At 45.2% G+C, this 24,680-nt stretch overlaps 1 protein-coding gene and 1 long non-coding RNA gene across 2 annotated transcripts in view; one reads left to right on the forward strand and one right to left on the reverse strand.

The window, feature by feature from the left end:
• TTC7B (tetratricopeptide repeat domain 7B) overlaps positions 1–1,418 on the forward strand; it is a 120,547-nt gene extending 119,129 nt beyond the window's left edge. The window contains exon 20 of the mRNA XM_068192608.1: positions 421–1,418. Coding sequence (XP_068048709.1) covers positions 421–642 — 222 coding nt within the window. The 3' untranslated portion in view covers positions 643–1,418. The remainder of the gene's footprint in view (positions 1–420) is intronic.
• Positions 1,031–23,941, reverse strand: LOC137475378 (uncharacterized). The gene is made up of 2 exons (XR_010999848.1): positions 23,829–23,941; positions 1,031–3,839 (listed from the first exon to the last, which is right to left on the reverse strand). It is a non-coding gene; the product is annotated as an uncharacterized lncRNA (long non-coding RNA).
• Between the last annotated feature and the right edge of the window lie 739 nt (positions 23,942–24,680).

Consider the following 24,680-nt stretch of genomic DNA (forward strand, 5'->3'; position numbering starts at 1 on the left):
TAGCCATCCCCAAGTGCTGCTGGTGCCGTGTATGGTCTCAGGTGTTACAGGGCATGAGCTGGGTGCTGAGATGCACAGGGAGGGTGTGGAAACTTCTGGGCACACACCTTAGGACTTCAGATAACAGGAACTTGCTCAAAAGCCCAGGTACTTCCTGCTTCTTGGCATATAGGTGGAGTTTTTGTTATTTAGTCTTTGTTTCCTGTCCAAAGCCACTTGACTTTGTTGGTGTGGAGTAGCTTGCTCCAGTCCTGCATCGGGTATTTTATTTTCTTAAATTTAAAAAAGAAATAAAAATTATGTAGTCTCACACTCTGAGTCCAAGAGCTGCCTACCCTTATTTCACTGCAGTGACCTTGTTTGAGCTTCAGGAAAGCCCTACTGGCCATTCTCAGCCATTTTCCCTTTGTTTTCTTGCAGGCTCTGATACTTCACCAGCTTGGGCGCTATAGCTTGGCAGAGAAGATTCTCAGAGATGCTGTCCAGGTGAACTCCACAGCCCACGAGGTCTGGAACAGCCTGGGAGAGGTGCTGCAGGCTCAAGGCAATGATGATGCCGCGACCGAATGCTTCCTGACGGCACTGGAGCTTGAAGCCAGCAGTCCTGTGGTCCCTTTTACCATCATCCCCAGGGTCCTGTGAGAGGGCATCTCCATCAACCAGTTTTTGGTCTTGACTTCTGGGTGAGCAAACCCACTCTGTGAGACTGGCTGGTAACCGGTTAGTTTGAGAAACTTCAGAGCTACAGGTTACAAACTCCACTCTTTTGTGGGAAAGTGGCCAGAGCAGGGAGGTGCCACCATATGTTAATGTCAGGCTGAGAGGACAGAGTGGTGAGCCACAGCCAAATCACTCATATTGCCTGCAGTTTCGCCCTGGTAGTTTTAAAACATCGTTATATTGTTCATGGATGATGTGCCATATTTTGTTAGTGAAACTTGAGTGTTACATAAAATCATAATGGAATCAACTACCAATTGTAGAATAAGTTAAGATTCAGTGGCAGAGCAGACTATTTTTAACAAGGCTGTTAATAAAACTGTTCTCTTCCTGCCTCTCAACCTCTTTTGGCCCAAAGTCAAAATGTGAATTTACTGTTTCCATCTCTATTTTAGTCCAGGCCAGAAAATCAGTTGAGTTCTTATTTTTAGTTGTTAATAACTGTGATGTGTGGCTAACTGTTATCTAGAGCAAAGGCTGAGTACAAGAATATTTATATTTTACCAATGTATGCCTGTTACAAAAAATATATTAGTTATTTAAGTTTAACTTTTTTATGTGAATTCAGAGTTTATTTATCAATGGAAATATGTAAAAAGAAGCCTCAAATGGAGTATTTACCGACATTCCTTATACATGAACCCAGACTTGGCTAAATGGGAAGATTATGTTAATAATAAAATGATTTTTAAATGGAACCTTTCCTGTGTCCTGGTTAAGAATCTAGGGGAAATAGATGGCTTGTGAACACATTTTTATGAGGTGGCTGGCTGGCCTTGAAGACGACCAACACCAAAATTAAATATTCTGAGGCCAGTCTAGAGAAAAGAAGCTGCTATACTCTTTGCCAATGGTACTGTTATCTTAGATTTCAGTTTTCCTTAAATCTTCACAACTCCTTTTTTATTCCTTCCACTCCAGCTCTTGATGAAGCCAGATTACACTGCCTCTACATAATACATGGACATTTACATACACCTTGGTAGTGCTTGGGAAAAGCGTGTTAAATATTTATACAATATTCTTTGGGGTTTTTTGCTGTCTTCATAGTTCTTTCTCAACATCTCCTGCCCTTTGTGTCCCTTGAAAGAAAAGTTGGCTGGTTTAGTGGACAGATACTTGCCAGAGATTCTCTGGGATGTGTGGAGAAGAGTCATTGTTGCAGTGACTATTCAGGTGCGTGAGCTGGGGTGGTAGTGTCCGCTCATTTACAGCATTGGGCACATTTGGAGCCTGGGAAGAATTCCAGATTCCCCATTAGACTGGGTGCTCCTTGATACTTGGCTGATTTGTCATAAGAAATGGTTTTATAGTGCTTAGCACAGGATAGAAGATGATTCAGAAAAATAACAGCAAATGTTGTTCTTTGTCCCTCACCAGAGCTTACGCGCTTCAAACACATGGAGGATCCTCACTGTGGCAGTGTGGGTTCCCAGTGAGCATCTTCAAATGGCAGAAGACTTAAACCTGGGGAGCTCTTCAGTTTTCCCCCTGGCATTTCAAATGCCTATTAGGCTGAGGCTACTTTGAAATTGTATCTGCTTGGTATTTGGACCATATGTTCTCTGTAAAATGGACCAAAACCCTATAATAGGTAGTGTTTTCAAATCTATTTTAAAGGCAGTAGAAATTGTGTCATCTTGCTTACTGCGAAAAACATCAGTTTTGTTTCCCCATTTAAAGTCGCTGTTTGGCATTTTTTCTTCCTCCTGCCCTTGGCTTCCTTTTTCTCTTTTCTATTTGCCAACTGTTCTCTTTTCTAGTCCCAGTTCCTAATTTGTGTTCTGGCCTTGCTGTCTTTTGGCATCCATTACATGATACCAAAAAATAGTGCAAAACCTTTATTTGTTTAATTCAGTTCCTCCTGAGCACTTTTCCTGTCCCAGTTCCATTAGATAACTTGTGATACCTTTCACAGGAGTGCTCCTTCACAGTATTGACTCATCTTTTACTATAATATCAAAGCTTTTCTATCAAGGCAATTTGCACCTAGATATGAGGCAGGTGGTCTTTTTCAACAGAGCTTCAGACAAAAGTAGAGAATACGAAAATTCTCTGCTTCAGAGAATTCAGAATTCAGTTTTGATTCTTCTCATTCCATTTCAAGTCCTGGCCTCTTTTGATAAAGTCCCAATGTGGAAAGGTTAGCAATCTAATTGTGTCATGTCTTTTATTAGTGGAGAAGTTGTCACTGGTGTTGTGCATATCAGGTGAACCTGAATATCTGTTTCCTTTTTCTTGCACTGGAATCAGTTTCACTGTAAATCCACAAGCTTCTACCTCTTGGGAATAGCCTCAGCTACCTATTTTTAAAAATGGATTATCTCTGTAAGGCTGTACATTTAGGAATTTTCAGGCAGAAGTGGAAATCCTTGCAGCATATGAATTAAACATCATTGCTTGTTTAAACATAGTTTTCAAGTTAAAACAACAAGTTCCTAGGTTTTATGGCTGCATTCTTTTTTTAAAATCAAGTAAGAAGGCCAAGATCATTTTATATCTATTTTAGCTGCTATACAGAGAGATCTGCCTTTTGCAGTCTGCTCTCAGACCACTATAGCTTTTCAGTCACTGGAGTGAAGGAAACAATGACCATGCACAGCCAGTCCTGGGGAAATGTTCCTTTGGTGCCTATGGGTTGGTGTCATCTTCATGAGGGCTGCTCCTGGACTTGGTGGCTGGCAAAATCTCCATGTGGACACACAATCTGTGTGTGGTCTTGCTCCCCCAGCCTGTGGCAGGAATAAGAGCTGTTCAAATGATCAGTCAGGTAAGTCAGGGGCTGAAAACCACACCTACACCTTGCTCCCTTGTCTCAAGGTTTTACTAACCTTTGGGTGGAAGCCAAGTAAAATAAAATGGTTATTGAAGTGCATTGTCGAGCACTCGTATTGATGTAGGGACAAGTAGCACAAGCCTGAGATCTCTGACCTTCCAGGGATTACATACACTTCTCTGAAATTCCAGTCTTAAAGATGGGAATAGTGGGTTTCAGAGGATACTCCCCTTATTCTGCAGTGTGTGCTACTCAAAATGATGAACATTGGGTTTACTAAGCGTATGCTAAAGTGTAGCAGCAGTCTCTGTTGCACTTGATTAAAGGTCTGACTCTGCAGTGCCTGCAATAAGAAAATGTATCATTCAAGTAATTGGTAAAAGTTCATCTCTAATTTTGGTGCAGATAACCATTTTTACTTCACAATTTATTTCATTTCTACTTTTGCTTTCATGATTGATAGAGAGTCACAGGAACAAGAGAAACAATCCAAGCAGAACTAATCCAACTCTATCTTGGAAAACTTTTGTCATTAATTATATGCATTTTAAACATCAAAGCTATTTTTTAAATTGCTTTAATTTTCTTTGAAAATCTGTTTTTTCCTGAGTAGACTGTTCTACTGTGAAATGATAGCAGAAACTTGGATATATTGGAATTCCAGATTTACCTTGCTAATTCTTTGTTTGTTCACTTGTGAGTTGTAACAATATTTTTCTCACAATCATACTTTCTCTCATTTAGCATCAAGTTAAAAACCTTATATGCTAAAATATGCTTTGAGCAAGTACAGTTCTCCAGCATTTCATCTATTTAACCTCATCACTTCCAAACTACCTTTTTCTGATCTCACTGATGGTCTGTGCTGGACTGTGTTACACTTCCACATGCATCCACACTATCACAAAGACTATCTGGTAAGGATTCTGCTCATGGACAACAGGAAAGACAAAGAATGTTCAGCTTTTGTCCTGTGTGGCTGTCATTGCTGATTGTGTGAAATTTGATGGGAGTCTCTCAGACTTGCCAAGCCAGCAAGTGGGCTCAAAGAAATGGGACAGTGAAGTTAAACCTAAGGAAAATCAGGATGCTATTTTGGAAAGAGGAATGTGTGTGGGGTGAGTGTTGGTCAGATTTTGCTCTTCCCTATTGCAGGGATGCACGGTACTGATATGCTGGTTTTGTCACCACCTTGGTCACCTGGCCTTTCCTGTTCTCAATGTAAAGCACCTTTTTAGCCCAGGTGTATTATCCCTCCAGTTACTATTTCAAAGAGAAAAACCTGTACCTATTGATTTCAAAGTCCTTTGAAAAGAGGTAACTGCTCTGTCTGGCCCCTGTTCCAAGCCTTGTCATGGGACAGACAAGCACCAGGTGCCGCTGCCCTGGCACCGCTTCGGACATTCCCGGAGTGCAGCAGCTGCCAGGTGTGCTCTTTTGGATGTGTCCCTAAAGCACTGCAGGAGCACACAGCAAAGCTCCTGAAGGCAGGAGGGAGAGCACTTTGGCCTTTCTAAATATGCCTTCACTTAGAAAACTTCCTTGGAGGGACTGAGTGTAAAAACCTATTTTAGACATTAAGGGGTTGATGAAATGTGTCATTGCTGTGCTGAATTCTTTTCCTTTGTGTCCTTACATGAGGCAGGGATCTCTGTAGGAGAGATGACCCTTGTCTGCTTCATCCAGGTATAAAACTCTACAGCCTGTTCCCCTATCCTCACTGAGAGTAGCATGACTGGCTCTTGGCTCTCTCTGCCTCTAGAATTGCCTCCCCAAGGATGTGACACTCCTCAGTATGAAATTACTGAAGGTGCCCTATCTGGCTTGAAAAAATTAATCAATAGACAAATAAGGAAATGTCTTGGTTATTACCACAGTGACATGACTTTAAAAGCATGCAGGGTTAGTGTTTTCCTGTTTGTTTCTATATCTGAGCCCCCTCCTCTGTGAGGACAGTAAAGCTGGAAGTCCCTCTGGTGGGTACAGCTGAGGAATAAGCATCTGATCAGCATGTGAGCCCCTGGGTTGGCTCCCAAAGTGAAAAGTGGACCTGCTTACCAATTTTTAAGCGGATGCTTTTTCTACACACATGCATGGATATGCTCACCATTACAGAGAGCCATGCCACAGGTGCATCTTATACCTATGGCAGAGTTTTGGGAGGAAGTTCCTGTAGAAGTTCACTTTAGCTCCTGTAAAGCTGTCTCCTCTATAAACAGGCTTTGGGTTTTTTTGACAGATAGTTGGTTGTGCCAGAAAAGGAAATTCTGACCCCAATTTTCACTTACAGTTCATGTCAGATGTATATCAAATGACAAGCCTGAGACATTATTATTAGTGCTTTCCAAAGATTGTTGTTTTCCAAACAGCACCAACTACTAATGTAGGACTGGAGGGGGCAACAGAGGCCATAAAACATGCCAAGTTGCTCTCCTTTTGACTGTCTTGCAAAAATAGCTCTTTATTGGAAGTAAAACAACAATCTTCTGACTGAAAAAAAAAATTTTTGAGGGTCCCTTCAAAAACGGGGTTTTGCCTTTCTTCTTTTTAATACTGCAATCTTTTAGGATAACTTAACTCCTGTGAGCTAGAATGAGAACCCTGCAACCTTCAGGGCAGGTCATGTGGCCAAAGGACCCAGCAAGTGCCTTCATTGCCACAGGACCTACACGCTCTTAGGCTAAAATCACTTCTTCCCAGATGTGTCCTTTAGGAATAAGTCCCATTTGATGATCCCATTGCCCCAGTTGTGCAGTGGTTGCCCACGCTGGTGGCCAGCGTGCAGGAAGCCCCGTTTCTAGGACAGGTGCTCCTGGCCACCGCCCTGCCTCACCTCACAGGGCTGCATGGGCTGGCAGCACCACGTGGAGCAGAAAATCACATTGCACTGGTTTGGAAGCAATTGTTTCATGGTGTGTGCTGAGTCAGCCACACTCAGCCAAAAAGTAAAAGAAGTAGGCACAAGTTCCTCTGTCTTATGGAAAGGCCCCAGGAGGGCCCACCTGCAGATGCAAACAAACCTTTGTACAGCTTCCATCTTGTGCTCATCAGAGAAATCTGGCATGTCCTTCATTGCTTGTTTTAGGTTGGAGGCTTCATGTGGGGGACCACACACTGCAAGGCTGAGCTTCAGCAACAGCAAGGGTTAATCAAAATATGTTTTGGATGCCAGGTTATGGTGGCATCCAAACTTATGCACTCATGGTGACAACTTCATCTCATGCCTGACCCAAACCAAGCAGCTGCTGTTGAACAGAAAACCATGTCCCTGTGTTTGTTTTGCTCCTGTTATGTCTGGTTAGTGTGAGGCGACAGGGCAAGCCAGACCAGCCCACCATGCTCATGACCTTTACTTTTTGGGTTGTTTTTTCACTGCATAGAAGGCAGTGGAAGTGGGGAGGTGATGTGAGCCCATTTCAGAAATAGATAGCAGTTAGGTGGGTTGGATTATGCCTATTGAGAACCTGCAGTCTTGTTTTCCTCAATCTTTTCATCAAAACAAAGGCTGAAGTAGGGTGGCAGTTCCCAGCTGGGTCTCACCCACATGGAAAGTAGTTTTCTCATCCTGGCCACAGAGCACCACACTTGCCCTAAGAAACACAATAGGAAAGAGCATGGGAGGTTTCTGTTCCCAGCAGAGATGCCTTTGCTGTGAGTAGTAGCCTGATGTATTACGCTAATGATGTCTCTTGTTACATTACAATTTGAAAAATAGAGACTGGGTGATATTAGAGATGCTCAGGAAAGTTAAAATGCATTCATTACAACTGTGATGCTAATAATCTGTATGATAATAATATACTACATGCTTATGCGGATGTTTCTTGTTCAGAAATAATGTGGACTTTGTAGCTTACAAATGAACTATGAGAATTTGTAAATTGGTGTCTAACAGTAGCCTAGACTCATAGCTCCCAGCCTTGCCAGAAAGGCCAGAGGAAAAGAGGCACAGATCATACAGGTCACAACTGAGAAAACTCAAAACAACTCTCATGGCCAGCATACCACAGAGCATATCAGCATCACCCTGTATTTCTTATCTAGGAGTCTTATCAGACCTTGATTCCCTCTCTGTAGAGGATTTGAATGGGAAGTGATGCTATTGCACAACTATTTCCTTTCCTAGCCCCAAAATGGACTTAAGTTGTAATTCTTGGCCATTATCACCACCAAACATTCAGTGCTGTGTATAGTGGGTTGCAGTTTTTGAATCATTCTCTTGCCCTAGGCTCAAATTAGGCCAATGTTAACATAGGGCTCTGGCACAGAGGAGAGAGTGTCCATCAGTCAGGCTGTGCTTGTGAGACAGCTCTGTCAGCATCCAGCCTTCACAGACACTTCTAAATAGGATTTTCACTGGGAATGATATTCTGTGATATTGGTGATTCAGCCTTAGCTACATTTTACTTCCCAGTATGTTGATATTGATGCTCTTCTCATGTTCTGTTGCTTCAGCCTCCTTTCTGTGCAAAGCCCACTGTGGATCCCTGACAAGAGCTGCTTCCATCCTGCTCTCTGCCGTCAATTTCCCATTTCATTGGGACATGCTGAACAATACGCTCCAACGGCTTTTGTGCCCTGATTCCTGGAGGAAAGCATCCTCTCAGAGCAGCTCACTCGGCTTGAGACGCTCAGGCACAGCGACAGCTGCAGCCTACATGAAGCAGGGGTGGTATAAATAGCTTGCAAGAAGAGAGGCAGGAAAAATTACATGGTATGGCACTATGGCCAGAGCTGCAGCATTCAGGTTCAGCCTGGTTTTGCAATAAGCTTTGCTTGAGCTAGCATCAGAATTATACTGGGGGAGGTCTAAATTTTCCAGTTTTCTTCATCTGGTAAAATTCATGCTTTTAAGTAGTTTGCAGAAATTTTACTGTGGTATCAGTGACTGTGAGTGTTTGAGCGTTATCTTAGTGACTGACTTAGAAAAAAGCCTATGTATTCTGCAAGTCAGGAACCCTGGGCTTGCCCATCTTCACTCATTAGGCCCTGGCAAGGGCCTTACTCCATATGCCATGTAGCTTTTGGGAGCCCATCTTCCTCTTTGCAGGACAGCTTCAGCAGAGGGATGTTTTCTCCCCAGCTGCTCTCCTTATCCTGCTGATTGAGTGCCAGACTTTGTGCTGAGGGAGCTGTAAGTCCAAACACTCCAGCCCAGATGAGACAAGACTAGACCTGAACTATCTTATCAACTGGATGGAGGCTGTAATTTCTGGGCTGTTGTAGCTTAGCTGGCAGGACCTGGGCACATTTGCACACCAAACCTGAGGAGACTGCAGCAAAATAGTGCTGAAGTTTTCGGGACAGGAACCAAGTGTCTAACAGACCCAATGTAAGCATCTCTAGCTGTATGTGGTGCTTGGTTTATAGGACACACAAACTCCCCTACTGACCAGGAGATGCTCAGTGATTTTTAGTACTTCAAGCCTGATAACCCCCTGGAAGTGCAGGTTACACTCATGAATAGTAACCTACATTTGCTGGGTTTTCCTGGTGGATTCAGCTGGGTGCCACTGAAGCCTGCAAATTACCATCCAGGAGAGATGAAAATTTGTTAACTGAACCCTAAACCTTATGCAGGGAGTGGAAGTGGCACTGAATTTCACTGTTTGCATGAAACAAATCCACAGGCTGGTAGACTTGAGACTTGATAAGTTTGGATGTGAACAATAGTAACCCTCACCCATCACCTCAGCATGGAAATCGCAGCAAATGCTTGGCTGAGGCTCCCTTGTGCCCCCAAAGGGAGAGGCCTGCCAGGCTGAGCCACCTCACTCACTGCTCCACAGCCAGAGGCAGACAAGCTGCTGAAGGGTTGCAACCCACTGGTAGCCAGAGCTGGTGACAACTTGTGCCTGTCACTGCTCTGCATGGATCACTATGTCAGAGAGACATGCAGCTTTTGCAGCCAGAATTATGCTGAGGCCACCCCTTAGCAACAAATCTCTTACAGTGCCTTTACTGCTGCAAATGCTGGAGATTGGCACCTTCTCCACCACCAGAGCTGCAAAGGGGTGCATGGCAAAGCTGTCCCACAGAGGGTGCCTGCAGCAAAGCACTGCACCGGGAGTGCTGCTTAATGTGAGCTGACCCTGCTGTTGAGAAAGACTTCTCTGGATGTTACTCTGTACATACACTTATCCTTGAATAATGTTCTACAAGACACATCCGTGTCCTCCTTGGTTGGCAGGGCTTGGCCGCTGGCTGACTGCTGCCTTGGAAATACAAGCTTGATAGCTGAAGCTGAATCTTAAGAAGCACAATAAATAGCAGCCTACAGAAACCAGTGCAACACAGCAAAGCCCATCCGCCAGCTAGACCTGAGGAATTAAACACCAATGAATGAATATAATCTCAGGCAAGAATAAACAGCTCAGCTATTGCCCAGGTCTTAGCTGAAAGCTCCAGCAACGCTGGCTGTGTTGAACAACTGGTGTGAAGGCCATGTTATGATGGTTCCAGTAACTGTCTTCTGATAGTTTCAGATGTGCTCAAGTCTGGAGCAGACTGAAAGAATACCACCACAACGATTCCAGTTATTACAAGGCATGGCACTATGGCCAGAGCTCCTGAGAGGAGAGGACTGAGAAAGTCTTCACCCATGAGATGCCACCACCATCTAGAGTTATATACTGACAACATACGTGCTCCAGGTTGCTTAGCACCATTTACTCCAACACCACAGGCCTCCACCACATGGTGAAACACAAACCAGGAAGCCTGAGGAAATTTTTTAAAATTACAAATATGGTACTTCAGCTATATCAGCTGTTCCTTGCACACTCACAAAGCCCTGTTGCACTGCTATTAGCAGAGCACTTAGGCCTTCATATGCTCCCTATTTACAGTTTTCATGGCTCTAACTAGAAGCTTTATAGTATAAGATGGAACATACCAACAACCACCTTTGATCACCTTTGACCACATTTGTATATCCATGGACAGCTACCTGAGGGAGCTAATGCACAGGCTAATATCGCCATGTGCTCGCTGCCTGTGGGTAGAAGATTACCTGGAATCACTGAACAAGGAACAAGCAAGAAGAGAATTAAAGCCACCTTCTAGAAAAAAAGTTTAAATTTCATTAGCCCTGTAGTGTGCAAGTATGGCACCCTGTAGACTTGGCACACTGTAAACTCTCCATCTAGCTTGGTAGTGAAAAGTGTCTCTGAGTGGAGATCAGAGCAATCAGCCTGCCTAATAAATGGAGTGAGATTCCATAGGCCTGCAAGGGAGCTTCCCACTGGCACAGCATGTGCTGAGGTGCATTACCATCCCTGCCCAGCATTTCAAGCAGCTTTCTGCAATGGCTGTCATTACAGGAGGCCCTCAACAGCATGTTCCACTCTCTGCTGACAGCTGAGTACCCGAAGTAGTGAAATGCAGAACATCTGCCAAAGGACCAAGCCCTCCTGAATAAATTAGCATCCACCTGGGATATGGGCTTGGATCCCTTGACTGGCTGATATCAGCTCAGGGATCAGCAAGAGTACACAGGAGCATCCACAGCTCATTTTGCAAGTCTGGGAAGGGAAGGGAAGCCTTTCTGCATGCCTTCACACGCAGATGCCACACTCTTCTGCATCACTGGAGGATGGGAATAACAGAAAAACAAGCACCCCATACCCAAGGTCTGTGTGAAGAGCTGAGCAACTCCTTCTGGCCCCACAGTGATCAGCAGCAGCCCTTATGTACACACTGAAGGTGTTTCAGGAGAGTACAGGCAGGATCAGCAGAGACATAGCTACCTCTTTTTCAGGCTGTCCTCTCTCGAATTTGGGAGCCTGCCGGGAGAGACCTCGGGATATTGCATCCCTTTTGTCCATTGTGGGGCAGCACTGCCTTTTCCTTGATGAAATAATGCAGCGAGGTCCTCTGAGCAACAAGCTCTGCAGCCCTTTCAAGGAAAACAATCCTTCCCACAGGTTTGCATGTTCCTTTGCAGAATTCATTGCTCAGCCTGTGGTTCAGATCATGACCATGGCCAGTGGCTGCCTCCGCTGGCTTGGTGGAAATGCTCACTGCCAGAGAGAGGAAACAGCTCACTAAATTTTAATCACATTTTGGCTGCCAGTGCCATGGCCAGGAAAATACTTGTTTATGTGATTAGAAACAAAATGTGTTACATATATATAGTCTCATCAGCAGTTAGTAGCTGAGAATTGCCGACAATAACCTCCTAGATGAACACAACACTAATCTCTTGGTTATAATCTCCTGGAGTGCCTTTACCTCTAGGATCCTGATATTCCCAGAGCTTGCAGGAGGGAAAGGCACCTCAGCCCAGTTCCTGATGTACTGGGGAGCTAACAAGCCCTTGGCAGTAAATGGAGCTGTGAGGAAGAGGGAGCCTGCGTGCACCAGGAATAGCTGTGTTTGGTGAGGGAGAGCTTTGTGTATTCATCATGAGCAGCTCAGTGGGAGTCAGCAAGCCACAGTGGTTCACGGGAAAGCAAAACTGAGTTCTTTGTATCTGTGCAGTAAGTCAGAGAAGAGGGATGCAAGACAGCCACAAGCTGAGGTTAAATCACTGTTCCCCTTCAAGGATGCCAGACCTCAAATGAAGGTGGGAGCACAGTGAAAGCTTCAGGATTTCTCTCTGAGTTGCTCAGGCTGAAGCTCTTTGATAGGTGAGGCCAGAGAACAGAGCAGTGCTCAGTGGGGTCAGGAAAGGAGCTGGTCCTGGGCAATGTTTTTACCTGGCTGCCTGTAACATGGGCAAACCATCAGAGTCCTGCTGCCAAATGCCCACCAGATCCGTGGGGATCTTTGCAAAGCATACAGTGCACCCTCCCTCTTATGGGAGAGTTTGGAAATTCAAAACACCGATACAGCTGTGGCCCAATTCAGTAATTTCTGAGAGCTACACAACCTGTGACCCCATCTGCAGAACCACGTGTGTTGGGTCCCTGTCCCACTCTCTGTGTCTCTCTTTAACATTAGGGAGCTTTTACTAGACAAATCTTTAATGCAGCCATCTAAAACCATTGTCCTTTAACAATCTTGCCTGTTTAAGTATCTTTTGCAGCTCATCATCTGTCACAAGAGATGCAGTACCTTTGGGTTTTTCTACTGCAAGAACTAGCAACACACTCTGCTTCCTAAATCTTCCAAAATAAGTTGCATGTATTCCAGATAACTTGCAGAAAAGCTAAAAATAGGAAAAGCTAACCTCTGAATTTAATTTTTTGCTTTTTGTTTTTCTTCTTGGATGTGCTCCCTGGTTTGAGCAGCTGTACTTCCTGTTAGATCAGGCACTAGACAATAGTTTTCCAAGAGCCTGGAGATTAGAGGAACTCATAAAACAATTCCACATCCAGCAGCACAGAACCGCTGGCACTCACTGAAAGGTCTGCCCTGGAAGTGGCCTGGGTTGTCTCTCTCCTGTTTGCCTTCCTTACACTGATATTTCTCTTCCAAAAAAAATCTTCCAAGCTGTCTGCTTTTATCTGCTCCTGCTACTTACTGAGCCTCCCTGGTTTTCTCAGGCTGTGCATCCCTCAGTGTCTTGCTCCCACTCACTGCTGAGATTAATGCTGCATAATATTCCAGAGCTATCGCATTCTGGTACTTGGAGCTCATTTCATTCTTTTTCAAATTCAAATTCAACTTAAATTTAAAAAGCCCCACACAATTGAAAGCCTGTGTATTTATCTAAGTAGATACTCAGATCCAGGAGCAAGTAGTGGCTGGGGGTGATGAAGGGGAGGCCATGTCAGATAAAATGGGTGGTCTGTTTGATGTGAAGAAGGTTCTTTAATTTATTTAGGTGTAGGTATGCAACTTGTGTAAGTCAACACTCCCTAGCATGCAGTGAAAAGCCTGCCTAATTTGGAGCACCCAGGGGCTTTGGATTGTCCTCTGCAGGTTTCCTGACCAGGTCAGCAACGGGGCAGGGACTACACCAGCCCAGAGTCTGAAGGATGTTAGGAGGCAGACTGAAAGAGCCATCCTGCTTCACGGACTTTATGTTGGCAAGGAGTGATCAGCTGAGGGCAACTGGCTGCAGGACTGTGGTACTGTGATTCACCCCCTCGGGCTAGGAGCCAGCTAGGAAACATTCAGGAAATCAGATTTTCACACTTCTCAGGACACAGGCAGGAGGTGGGTGAGAAACTGGGCAAATCTCAGCAGTACAGAGTCAACTGCAGGGTCTCTTGACCTATATGTCTCCAGCACTGGCAGAGCCATGCTGGAAAATGGGCACCCTGCTCATGCCTGATTGCAAAGGGGCTGGATCTGCCCTTCCTGTGCCCCACAAATGAACTAGAGGATTCACCTCCCTCTGCCCAAGCCAAGGGCCAGCTTCAGAGCACAGCAGCTGGCTTCACCACACATGGATGGAGGAGGCATTTCTACCCACACTTGCACCTCTCTTTGAAACCAGTGTTGCTCCTTTGCCTTTCGACGGGATAAATGCCATGAAGCACCACAATGGTAGTTAAAAATGTACTCACATGCTACGTCATGGAGGAGTGGGCTAATAAGGTAATGATGACTAACTCCAGTGTTTCAAACTGGCGCAACTGAGTTCCCTGAAAGAGTAAATGAGGTGGCCTGTTGTGATTGAAAGTTGCTACATCAGCCTGCTTGGGTCCATGGCAGACAGATCTAACCTACAGAAAAAATGCAGATTTATGTGGTGCAGAATGATGTTTTTCCTCCTAGGAAGGGCAGTCTCTGTGAGCTGAAGCTGATGAAATCTGCTCTGCTTCATACCTTTTGTGGGATGTACTTTGTCTGGACAAAACCTCACTGCTGTGCCTTTCTGGAAAAGGAATCAGCCATCTTATTCCTGCACGTATTGAACTCAGCTGCCAGCTGCTTTCAGTTTGTTGCAATAAACTCTGGATGGGGTAAAGTCCAACAGAAACAAGGTCAAAAAGGAGAGAATCATTCTGCGCCTTGAAGAGAGCTGGGATATTTGCCAAGATCAAGCATAGTTTTTTTCTCTAGCCAGTCAAGGGACACAGAGGCTTTTCCAGATGCTCTTGTCCAATTCAGAGTAGTCTGGCCAAAAGCTATATTCTGGAGGAATCCACTCTGGGCTGAATTTGGACATTATTTTTAGACAAACATTGTGTCCTTCTTTACAAGGAGAAAAACACCATACAATCTATGTACAGGCACCCACAAAAACAGTGCTTTGAGACATAATTCAGTATGAGCAACCCTAGCACTGATTCTCCTTCGTGCTGGAGTACAGTCATGGTGCCTTTCATCAACTTGATGGTGTCCAATCCATTCCAAGGTACAGAAACATCAATGTCCTCTTGGGGGGCTCACTCCACAGCGTTCCTTCCCCAATCCTGGCTACTGCAGGACTTTCTTGTGCCACCAGGGCTTTGGGTCAAGGGAGGACAGCAACAAGCAGCATGCCTTGCCCTTTGTGGTCGTGGTCCAGATGCCCAGCCTGGACCATTGGCTCCAGGCTTCTCTGCAGAAACACCTCCTGCTTGTTGTGGCGAGCAGTTTTGCAGTAAGGCCCCACCATTCATTACACATTGCAGTCACTTCTGCTGCACGCTTTTGATTAACTGCACCACAGTGGGGAAAACAGTGAATGGCTCAGAGAAACGGTAAGAGGAAACCAGAAACACTTCTAGTTTTCTTTGTGAAGTCTTCTGGGTCATGTCACATTATCCTATAAAGTCTACAAACCTAGAACACCCTGGTGGCCAAGGATTTACAGCAATGCAACACATCCTGACACCAATCCTGCCCCATTTCCACCTGCATCCACAGATTCAGTCCTTCTTCTTCCTCCCTGCTGCCCACAGTGCCCTGCTTAAGACACGGTTAGGAAAATCATCTGCTGGCTGACAGCACTGTCTGGCTGCCCAAGGCTGCCCTGAAACACTGGTGTGTTAGGCCATCTCAGTGTCATTTGGCAAAATAATGAGGTCTCCTCAGAAATGCATTTCAAAAGATTACCTGGGCTCACAGATGAGCTGCCCTCTGGTCACAAACTAATCCTGCTTAGACAAAATTGGGCACAACAGCAGTGAGAAGGGATAGTTCTGATTAAAACTACCACAAAACCTGGTCTGAGAATTCTGTCTTTTATACCTACATACTAGGCTGCTAATTGCTTACTGATTATAGAAGATCCTATCACATGTAAACAACACAGAGAATGGCAAAGTTTTTGTAATCCACTTGCAGAGACATCCAGCTGCCAGAGGCAGAGTAGCCATTGCCTGCACTCAGTGATGCTCCGTGGTAGCTCTCTGTGCCCATTGCTCTGGACACGGTGTCCCACTTGGTAGATCAGACCACACAGAAATGGGAAAAAAAAAAGAGGTTTCAGAGAAAGGACTGCAAGTATCGCCTGGATATTTTCCCCAAAACCTAGGGTACACGCTGCCCTTCAGAATGCAGAAGAGATACAGTTGATAATAATTTAAATTTTCCTTCAAAATAAGAATTTAGAGCCTCATCTCCTACTAATATATTCACCACACTTATAGACATTTGCAGACAATAACAGTGTTTCTGTTTTCTTTGGCAATACAATAGAATAATAGGTTTAGCTAGAAGGAGAGCTGACTTATCCATGTAAAAGTTGTCACAGCGAAAATAAAAATGAATCCAGCAAACAGCACAACTAAAGAAACGCACACTGCCTCTGTTGCAGTGAGTTGAGCTGCTTCACTGTGATGACACTTGGGCACCAGTGCCTCCGTGCAGGCAAACTGTTGGGAGCAGCCACAATGAGCCCAAAGGATGCTCTGTTGACATGTGCAGAGCAAGGGGCTGTCAGCATTTGCCCAGAACCACTCCATCTTCCACAGCTGTCCATTGTCCATGCTGTGCCTGAGAGGCTGGAGCACCAGTGCTGTCAGCTCACCACGTGTGGGGCTCAGCAGGACAGCAGGCACAAAGCCACCTATAACTAAGAAAGAATGAAGATCTGCAGCTAGTGTTATCAAAGCTCCCTGCTAGCCTTGGGTAAATATGTCCTGCAAACACAAGAAGGAAAATCCAGTTTTGTTCCCTTCCCACATCAGTTTAGAGAACCAGTGGTATTCCAGTGTGTAAAAAATTAACATGTTTTAAATTATTTCATATATATATATATACATATATATATAATCATATGAAACTCATTCCTTATTATCTACATACTTCTGGAAGGCACCAGTTCACCAGTTTAGTCAAGGACTGCAGACAGCTTTGGGAACCTTGTATGAAGGGTAACACACTAGGAATTGAGTCTGACAACCAAAAAACTCAGTCAGGGGCACATTGCCACTTTCAAGGCAATGAGGACATACATTTACAAAGCGGGGTGTGCAGATGTCCTCTAAATCAACCAGGAAGCTCCACCTCCTATCCTTCCACCCCACCTTGACTGGGGAGTGCAGGTCCAGCGGTGGCTTTGTTGTTACCATGGCAGCTAAGCCCTTTCTCCCCGTTCAGGGTCTCTCCTTAGCCAGACACAACATCTGAGCTGCAAGGACCTCTCTCTGCCGGCTCAGTGGCAGTCACCACTGGAAACTGCCTTGGCACAGCTGCTGGCCTTGCTCCAGTGACACATGTGGAGTCACATCCTCCCTGCAGCTCAAAAGCCAGCACTACCTTCCACCCTGTGTTAACACCACGGAGTTTCTTTCCTCCATGTCTGGAGAGAGGAAGCGCTGCCTGCAGTGCTGTTTATGAAGAATGCACGCCTCCAGCGGTGCTAGGATGAGTGTATCCTCAGCCTTTTCCTCCTTGGTAACCTAGAATTAGCCCATTTTTTGCCACAACCCTCAGTGGTGTCACGCATAGGAACAGGCCTAAACTTTTCCCATTTGCAAAATGGAATTAAATCATAGTTCCCTGTGTTATGCATCAATTTATTAAGCAGTAAACACTCAACTTGCTGCAAACCCAATAATAATTAAAGGTGGTCAAGTGGCCATTGCTTAGGCATCGTGGCCCAGTAGGAAGAGGTGCTAATGGCAGGGCAGAGCTGTGGACAGCTCCACACACCCTCTGGGCTCTCAGCCCAGCCTCCCACAGCTGAGGGTACTTTATTTCTCACCTCTCCAGGAGCCATGACACACAGAGTAAGGGATGGGTGAGGCTGAGTATCCAAGATTTCACAAAAGACCTTAGTGATACTCTGTAGCTTCACCAGAAGATGCAGCCGGTGGAGTTTGGAAGAGGCCATTTCAGGGAGTGTTTCACAGGTTCCCAAGGGAGCAGGTTTCAGTCCCCAGGGCAGCTCAGTGACAGAAAGACTGGAGGAGATGATTACCAAACTCTTCTGGAAAGAGGAAGGAAGGAAGTGGGAGTTCAACTTCCTACTCAGGACAGTGAGACTTGACCCCTGTTCAATTTTCCTGTGACTCAAATGGTATTTCTTAAAGCAGCCCTCCTTCCAATGACTTAAAAATAGCAGCTACTGAAGCAGAGGAGACTGCTGACTAATGTACTAGAGGATATATCCTTCTCTGGAGAATAAGTTGGTACAAGTACCAGTTTTTGGATGAGCTCAGCAGGACTGCCAGGGTTAGCCTGTGGCAGCTGACCTACTGTACCCATGCAGACTATCTTCTAAAATATAGAAAAGATGAATAAACAAGTCAACTTCAATAAAGCAACATCAGTAACATTTGCATTACAAACTACATAAATGACATTTCTAAGGGATCTACATTTTCAGTGGCAAAAATATATGGAGTTCTCAGATGAAAAGGACACGAAAACTATCACTAGAGACCAGAGGCCTTCCTCAAATCTACTCCAGCTGAACATGGGCACAGCATTTTGAAAAACACTGTATCATGTGCCCAGTGACCACAACCTTTGGCAAGTCACGGCAAGGAGAGGTTCCCTGACTGTGAAAAACCTGGACTTCATTTCCAGGCTGAATTTGTTCAGATGGACCTTCCCTGCTTTTGCTGCTCCTGTGCTCTCACCTGCCAGACTGAGGAGCCCTACAATGGTGTGTTCCTGATGGGAGCACCTGTCAGAGAAAGCTTGATTTAAGCAGAGGCAAGGCTCCCACAGTGTGCCACGGCTTCCAGCTCATTCGCCAAGCAGACGTTTCCTGTTGTGCTCATCCTACCAAGCAGCCTTAGATGCACTGTAGCAGTAAGCAAATATCCTCCTTGTTCACCAGCTTCCAACTTTTATATTGCCTGCAGATGTGGTCAGCATAGGGGTCATGTTGATGCCCTTCAGACTATTGCTAAAAGCCATTAAAGGTGTGGGATCAAGGAACGGCCCCTGTAGACAGATGCAAACCCACAGAAAAAGAGATTCATACGCATGCATATACCCACACACACAAAAGCACACACATGCAGAGTACAAGCCACATTTAATGCGGGAGATGAGGCAAGATTCCTCCTCCTGCAGATGACCCAACTGGAAACAGGCCTACCGGAACAACAATTCCCTAGTTATGATTACACAGGAGCTTTGTGAGTCACTTTCCAGCCCACTGAACATGTTCCACTTTGAATTATGTAGCATTTTGGGGTTTTAAATCAAAACACTGTGTTTTCTTGAAGAAAATGCCTGGCTCAAAACTAAATTTAAACACACAAGTATTTTTACCTTTAAGAACCAAACATTATCTCAGCAAAGAAAGAGACTCCACTCACTTTGACAATGTTTGGCATTTATTAACCCCCTCTTCCTTCATTTTTAATAAATAATTCCATTCAGCTCTTCCATTACTTTGCCTGGACCCAAAAGTCATGAAAGGACATCTCAAATATATATTTTAAATATTAGTACATCACCTTTCCTCCACTTTTCTGTCATATCCCTAGTGCTCCTAGCAACACTTCAAGTCAACATCTTCAGTAATCTCTACTCAAAAGGCTTTTGAGTGACTTTTACACAAAAAAATCCAATTTCCTTGTTGTCATGCAACATTTTAATCTTCTTCTAGCTTTCTCTACAGTCCTTGCCCTGAGTATTGGGCTAGTACCATTGATGTAACTAGTTTTGTCTTGAAAAATGATTTTTTTTTAATGCCTTATTTTTCTGTACTTGAATCTTACAGAATCACAGAATCATTTCAGCTGGAAAAGATCCTTAAGGTCATTGAGTCCAACAGTTAACCTAACACTACCAAGTCCACCAAGAAATCATGTCCCTAAGTGCCACACCTACACCTCTTTTAAATACCTCCAGGGATGACAACTCTACCCACTTTCCTGGGCAGCCTGTTCCAGTGCTTGACAACCCTTTCTGGGAAGAAATTTTTCCTAATATCCAAGGTAAACTTCCCCTGGCACAACTTGAGGCCATTTCCTCTTGTCCTATCTCTTGTTACTTGGGAGAAGAGACTGACCCTCACCTGACCACAACCTCCTTTCAGGTAGTTGTAGAGAACAATCAGGTCTCCCCTCAGCATTCTTTTCTCCAGAGTAATAGAATAATAGAATCAGGGTTCAGACTATTTTCTCTCTTTCGAGTTTCCTTATTTGCCACCTTGCTGCTGTTATAGGATGCATCTGTCACATTTCAGGTGTTGCAGGATACTCCTAGGTGCCATCCATGCATTGGTTTCTTTCCCAAGCAGTGCCCATCCAGCACTTCAGAGATCAACAGGGATGTCTGCACTGGGATCTTCCTAGAAAAGGGAGAAGTCCAGGGTACAAGAGAGTCAGGCTGAGTCAGCATTCCTCTGTGGAAAAACTCTCTTCTGGTTAAAAATAAGCAGCTCTTCCTAGGGAGAGCAAATTAGCAACCCATATCTGACACTGTTTGTCTTTCTCCTGATGGATGAGCCATTTTTTCTTCTCTTTCAGAGTAATACTTGGCTGTACTTTTCTCTTAATGAGCTTTTGGACCAAAGCCCAAAATGGATCAAAGCCACTGGAGGGAGAGGCAGGGAAACACATGACCCAAACCTTTGCCTTTTCTCTCTTTTTCTTTACAAACAGAAGTTGCACCTTTCACTATTGAGGTTAATGTCAACAAAGGGGCTTGGTGCTTTGGTTCTGGAGCAGCAGGTGACCCATCTGCCAGTTTACCACTGATGGAGCAGGAGGCTGAACAAGCAGGAGGCTCTTGCTGCAACCCCATGGGGAGAGAGAGCTCTCCAGAGAGGGGCAGAGAGAGGGTGTTCACTGCCAACAGGCAGCACTTGCCTTTCTGAACAAATGCATCCCTGCCTGAGCAAACACAGCAGGTCCTGGGAGGAAAAACAGAAGGAAGATTAATGGATGGTTTTCTCCTTCTTGTGTGACACAAGGGCTCTAGCCTCAAGGTGGTGAGAAATTGCAGCTGTTGGGAGAGACAGGAGCAAGGCAGGGCAGGCAGGAGATCATGTCACGTCTCTCTTCTTCCTTCTCCATATCCCTGGAGTGCGATTAGTGAGAGTCTCCGACTCTCAGCAGACAGCTTTGAGATCACTGGGTGGAAGGCACCCCCAATTCCAGGAGCTGTTGCTGATCTGACAGCCCAGTAAAAAGCCTAAAAATGGGAGAAAAATAGTACTGCATGCTTACAGCCTTCAGGGCTTGGCTGCATTTTTGAGCCATTTTTCACCTTTTCCAATAGAGAGCTTTTCCAGGAGTCAGGAAATTTGCATTGCATGCCTACATGTGCCTGCTATAAAAGAGAGCTGAGCACAATTAAGATGCTGATGAAGCTAGGAAAGGACAGGAGAGACAAAACCCATATCACCCAGCAGAAGCAGAAACTTCAGTAGCTGAAAAGAGTCTCCACACGACCCCTACACCCCACCAAAAGCCTTGTGGCTGCTGAAGAGCGGAAGAGCAATGTGGGCCCCCTGATGCGTGGATGAGGGGCATGGCCCCCCGTTCCACAGAGGTGAGGGAACACCATGGGGCTCTCCAGATGAGCTGCTGGGGCTCTGCCAGAGGCCCTGGGCCAGCACACAGGGTGACAGGGGATGCCAGGATGCTGCTGTCTGAAATGAGCTGTTGACAGAGACTGTGTGTGATGGGGAGCAGTGTGCACTGTGGGGTGGGTGACAGGGCCCCCGGCTGCCACATGGCCTTTGCCTGGCCTTCATTCCTAGCCCAGTAGGGACCAAGCATCCTCTCACTGGATTTCAGCATTTTTTGCTTCTTGTTGATATTTCTCCTGCTCTCTGAAAGGCTCCAGGCATAGGGTGCCAGTGGCACCCCAGGCAGTGTGCTGCGGGCCATCCCATTCCCACACTCTGTGAGGGAAATACTGCTGATACAACTCGGGCTTTTATTTCCAGGAGACCTCTCCCAAGGGGTGGTTGCCCTTCGCTGGGTACATTTTGTGTGTTAGGCTGCAAGTGTGACTGAGCAGGAGCAGCCCATGGCTGCAGGCAGGCCCTGGGTGCCCTGCCTGGCTTGTGGCAGGCTTGCAACACCTCTGCTGCACAGACCTGCTTGTGGCATACTCCAGATGGCAACTCAGGACACGGGGATTAGCTGCACGGAGCACACTCCTACAGACAGTGAAGATGCTGCCAGGCTCATCTGTTGGTGATTGTGTGCAGAGCTCTGGAGCACACACGCTTTGTGCTCCCTGTTTCCTACCTTTGCAATGCCTTTTCCCAGCAGAAGACAGCCATCGTGCCTTGTTTGTTTTCAGTGCTCCTGTTGGAGGGGGCAGGGAGCTGCACAGACTCATGTACATAATTCTCTTCCTCTTCATTTAGTTTTCTTTTTCTTAGGGCAAAATAAGAGCCATTTGAGCTGGAAGCATAGAACTGCTTCTCATTTGAAAATCTCCTCCCTCTACCCCAAAATACAGCAATGTAAGGAATTAAAAAAAATGTTAAAACCTTGCATCTGTCCTCCTCAAATATTAGCTATGTCGAGCATCTAAACAGAAAAGAAGCATAATGAGGTTCCCTAGGATTCAGAGTGTGAAGCACACCCAAGAGAAACCCATCACACACTAATGGGCATTCCCCAGAGTTTCTGACTCCCGAATGTGTTTGGCACTGTTTCTGTAGGGCAAGCAGCAAGAAGGGGAGGACAGCCACTAGCAGAGGTGTCTGCAAGCTGACTGCAGAAGTCAGTAATGCCAGAAGACTGGAGAGTGGCTAATGAAGCATCTCATTTCAGAAACAACAAGGAGAGACTTCAGGGAAGCGCAGTAGTGACCTATATAGAGCAGAAGGATACAACAGAAAGGCCTGGAGAGGTGAGGACAGCCAGGAGGAGGCAGAGGAATTGTCAGGGCAATGCAGGAAGACTGTATAAAATAGGATGTAATGAAGCAAAGGAAAGTATTGTTTCTACTGTGAAATAAACAAGCAATATGCAGTGTGAGATCAGCTTAATAACTGATGTTTTGATTCTTTCACATAAAAAAATTAATAAAATTGAATCTATGTTGGGGATTCAGGTCAGTCACAATCAAATAACAGAGATATTTTGTGCAATCAGAAATGTGGGGGAATTTTTTTAATCAATTCAAAGTAGCAGAAAAATGACCTAGAATATTTTGTTTGAGACTCCAAAACAGTAAGGAAAATTTCTAAATGAAATATTGCTGCTAATTGAAAGAATATTTGAAAGCATCACAAGAAAATGCTTCTCTGATTTAAAGGGCTTTTCTAGGATCCCTGCTCAGAGAAATTTAGTAAAATTGAAATTCAGTTGCAAAATGTGCTGCTTTACCTTACTCTACATATTCCAGAGGAGAGGGGAATGAAAAAAATTAATTCAACTGCAGCCAACAGCTGTTCCTGGAGTTGCCATTGCCTATTGTAGTACCTTAAGCAAAACAAACATATCTCGTCTCCGTTGAGTTAATTATAGTGAAAAACAAAACCAAAAAAGTCACTTATTTCTCAGCAAAGACCACATCTGCATATGTGGTGGTTTCCTGGTGAGCACAGAAAACGGAAGGGAGATCTCTAAGCTCTTGTCCTGTGGCAGGGACAGAAGGAGTGGCCCTGTGTCAGTGTGACCACTGTCTCAACTTTCAGTGCTGGCTTAAGCTGATGAGGGGAATGAGGAGCAAGTCAGTTAAGGTGGAAGCAACTACTTGTTCGTTTCCACTACGAAATAGCAAGTCTCAAAAAAGAGGGAGCTGCAGACGGTAAAGTCCTCAATTGCCATGGCAAGCTCTGCTGCAGATAGAGCCTCCAGTCCCCCCACGGCTTGCCCTGCCCAACTCCTGAGCCTACTCATCTAGTCAGCACGGCTGACAGGGGGAAAGAGAGGAGCTGGCTGGAAACATTTGATATGGCTCTAGACAGGCAGACTGATTTGCAAATTCAAAGCACAGGAAAGACTGAGAGCTATTGCAATGGATTACAAATGAGCTTGGAAACACAGGCATGAGGAACGAGGAGGGAATGTGGCTGGAGCTGAGTGGGTGAATAGCCTGACGAGTTTTCCAACTTTCTGCCCCTTTGCTCTACCTTTCCCTTTGCCAAGCAGATTTCTCCTTTCTGAAAACCATATTTACTTGGCATGAATGGAGCTGGGGAATCCAGGGACTGAGAGAACTTCTGAAGGAAAGGTCTCAACTGTTACAACAACCAGTAAAGGGAAGTGTGGGTGGATAGGCCAGCAGCAAAAGGGAATGCAAGAAAACTATCTTTTCACTGCTTGGAAATCCTTGCAATATTGTTACAAAACACATCAGTGTAGAGAGAAATCACTGTGAAATGTGACCCACATGGTTTAGCTGTGGCACTGTGCAGAAAACACAGCACGATCTTTGTTACAGTGGCAAAACACGAGTCACATGCTTGGCTTCAGACTTCCTGCTGTTGTTGCCATGAATTTCTGCCCAGGCTCTCAGGACTGTAACACCTATAGGCACGCTTACCATCGTGGCTGCTAAACCCAACACATAACTATAGATAAGGTCCATAGAGTACAGGTCTACCTACAATCCATCCCTTACAGGCTCCAGCAGCTGCCAGGAGAGGATGCTCAGGAAAGAGCAAAATGAGGTGTGGACAGAATGATCCCTTTGCAGCAGCAGCCTCCAGTCCTCAGTGGGGAGCAGGTTGGGAGCTTTTTGAGCTTCAGGCTGCTGCCAGGGTTTGATATCTGATAGGCCCTGACAGACCTACTCTTCCTGAAGTTGTCTTACCACTTTCTGAACTTTTGCCCTCCACAACCATCCACAGCAATGAATCTCATGGGTTTAATACTGGAACTCTTGTGTGGAGAAACAGACTTCATGTTTTTTGTTTTATATTGGCCAGGTGGTAACATCATTATTAGCTAACTTGTATTGCAAGGGCTAGTGAATAATCATT

The sequence above is a fragment of the Anomalospiza imberbis genome, chromosome 6 (genome assembly GCF_031753505.1).
Source record: "Anomalospiza imberbis isolate Cuckoo-Finch-1a 21T00152 chromosome 6, ASM3175350v1, whole genome shotgun sequence".
NCBI classification, from domain to species: Eukaryota; Metazoa; Chordata; class Aves; order Passeriformes; family Viduidae; genus Anomalospiza; species Anomalospiza imberbis.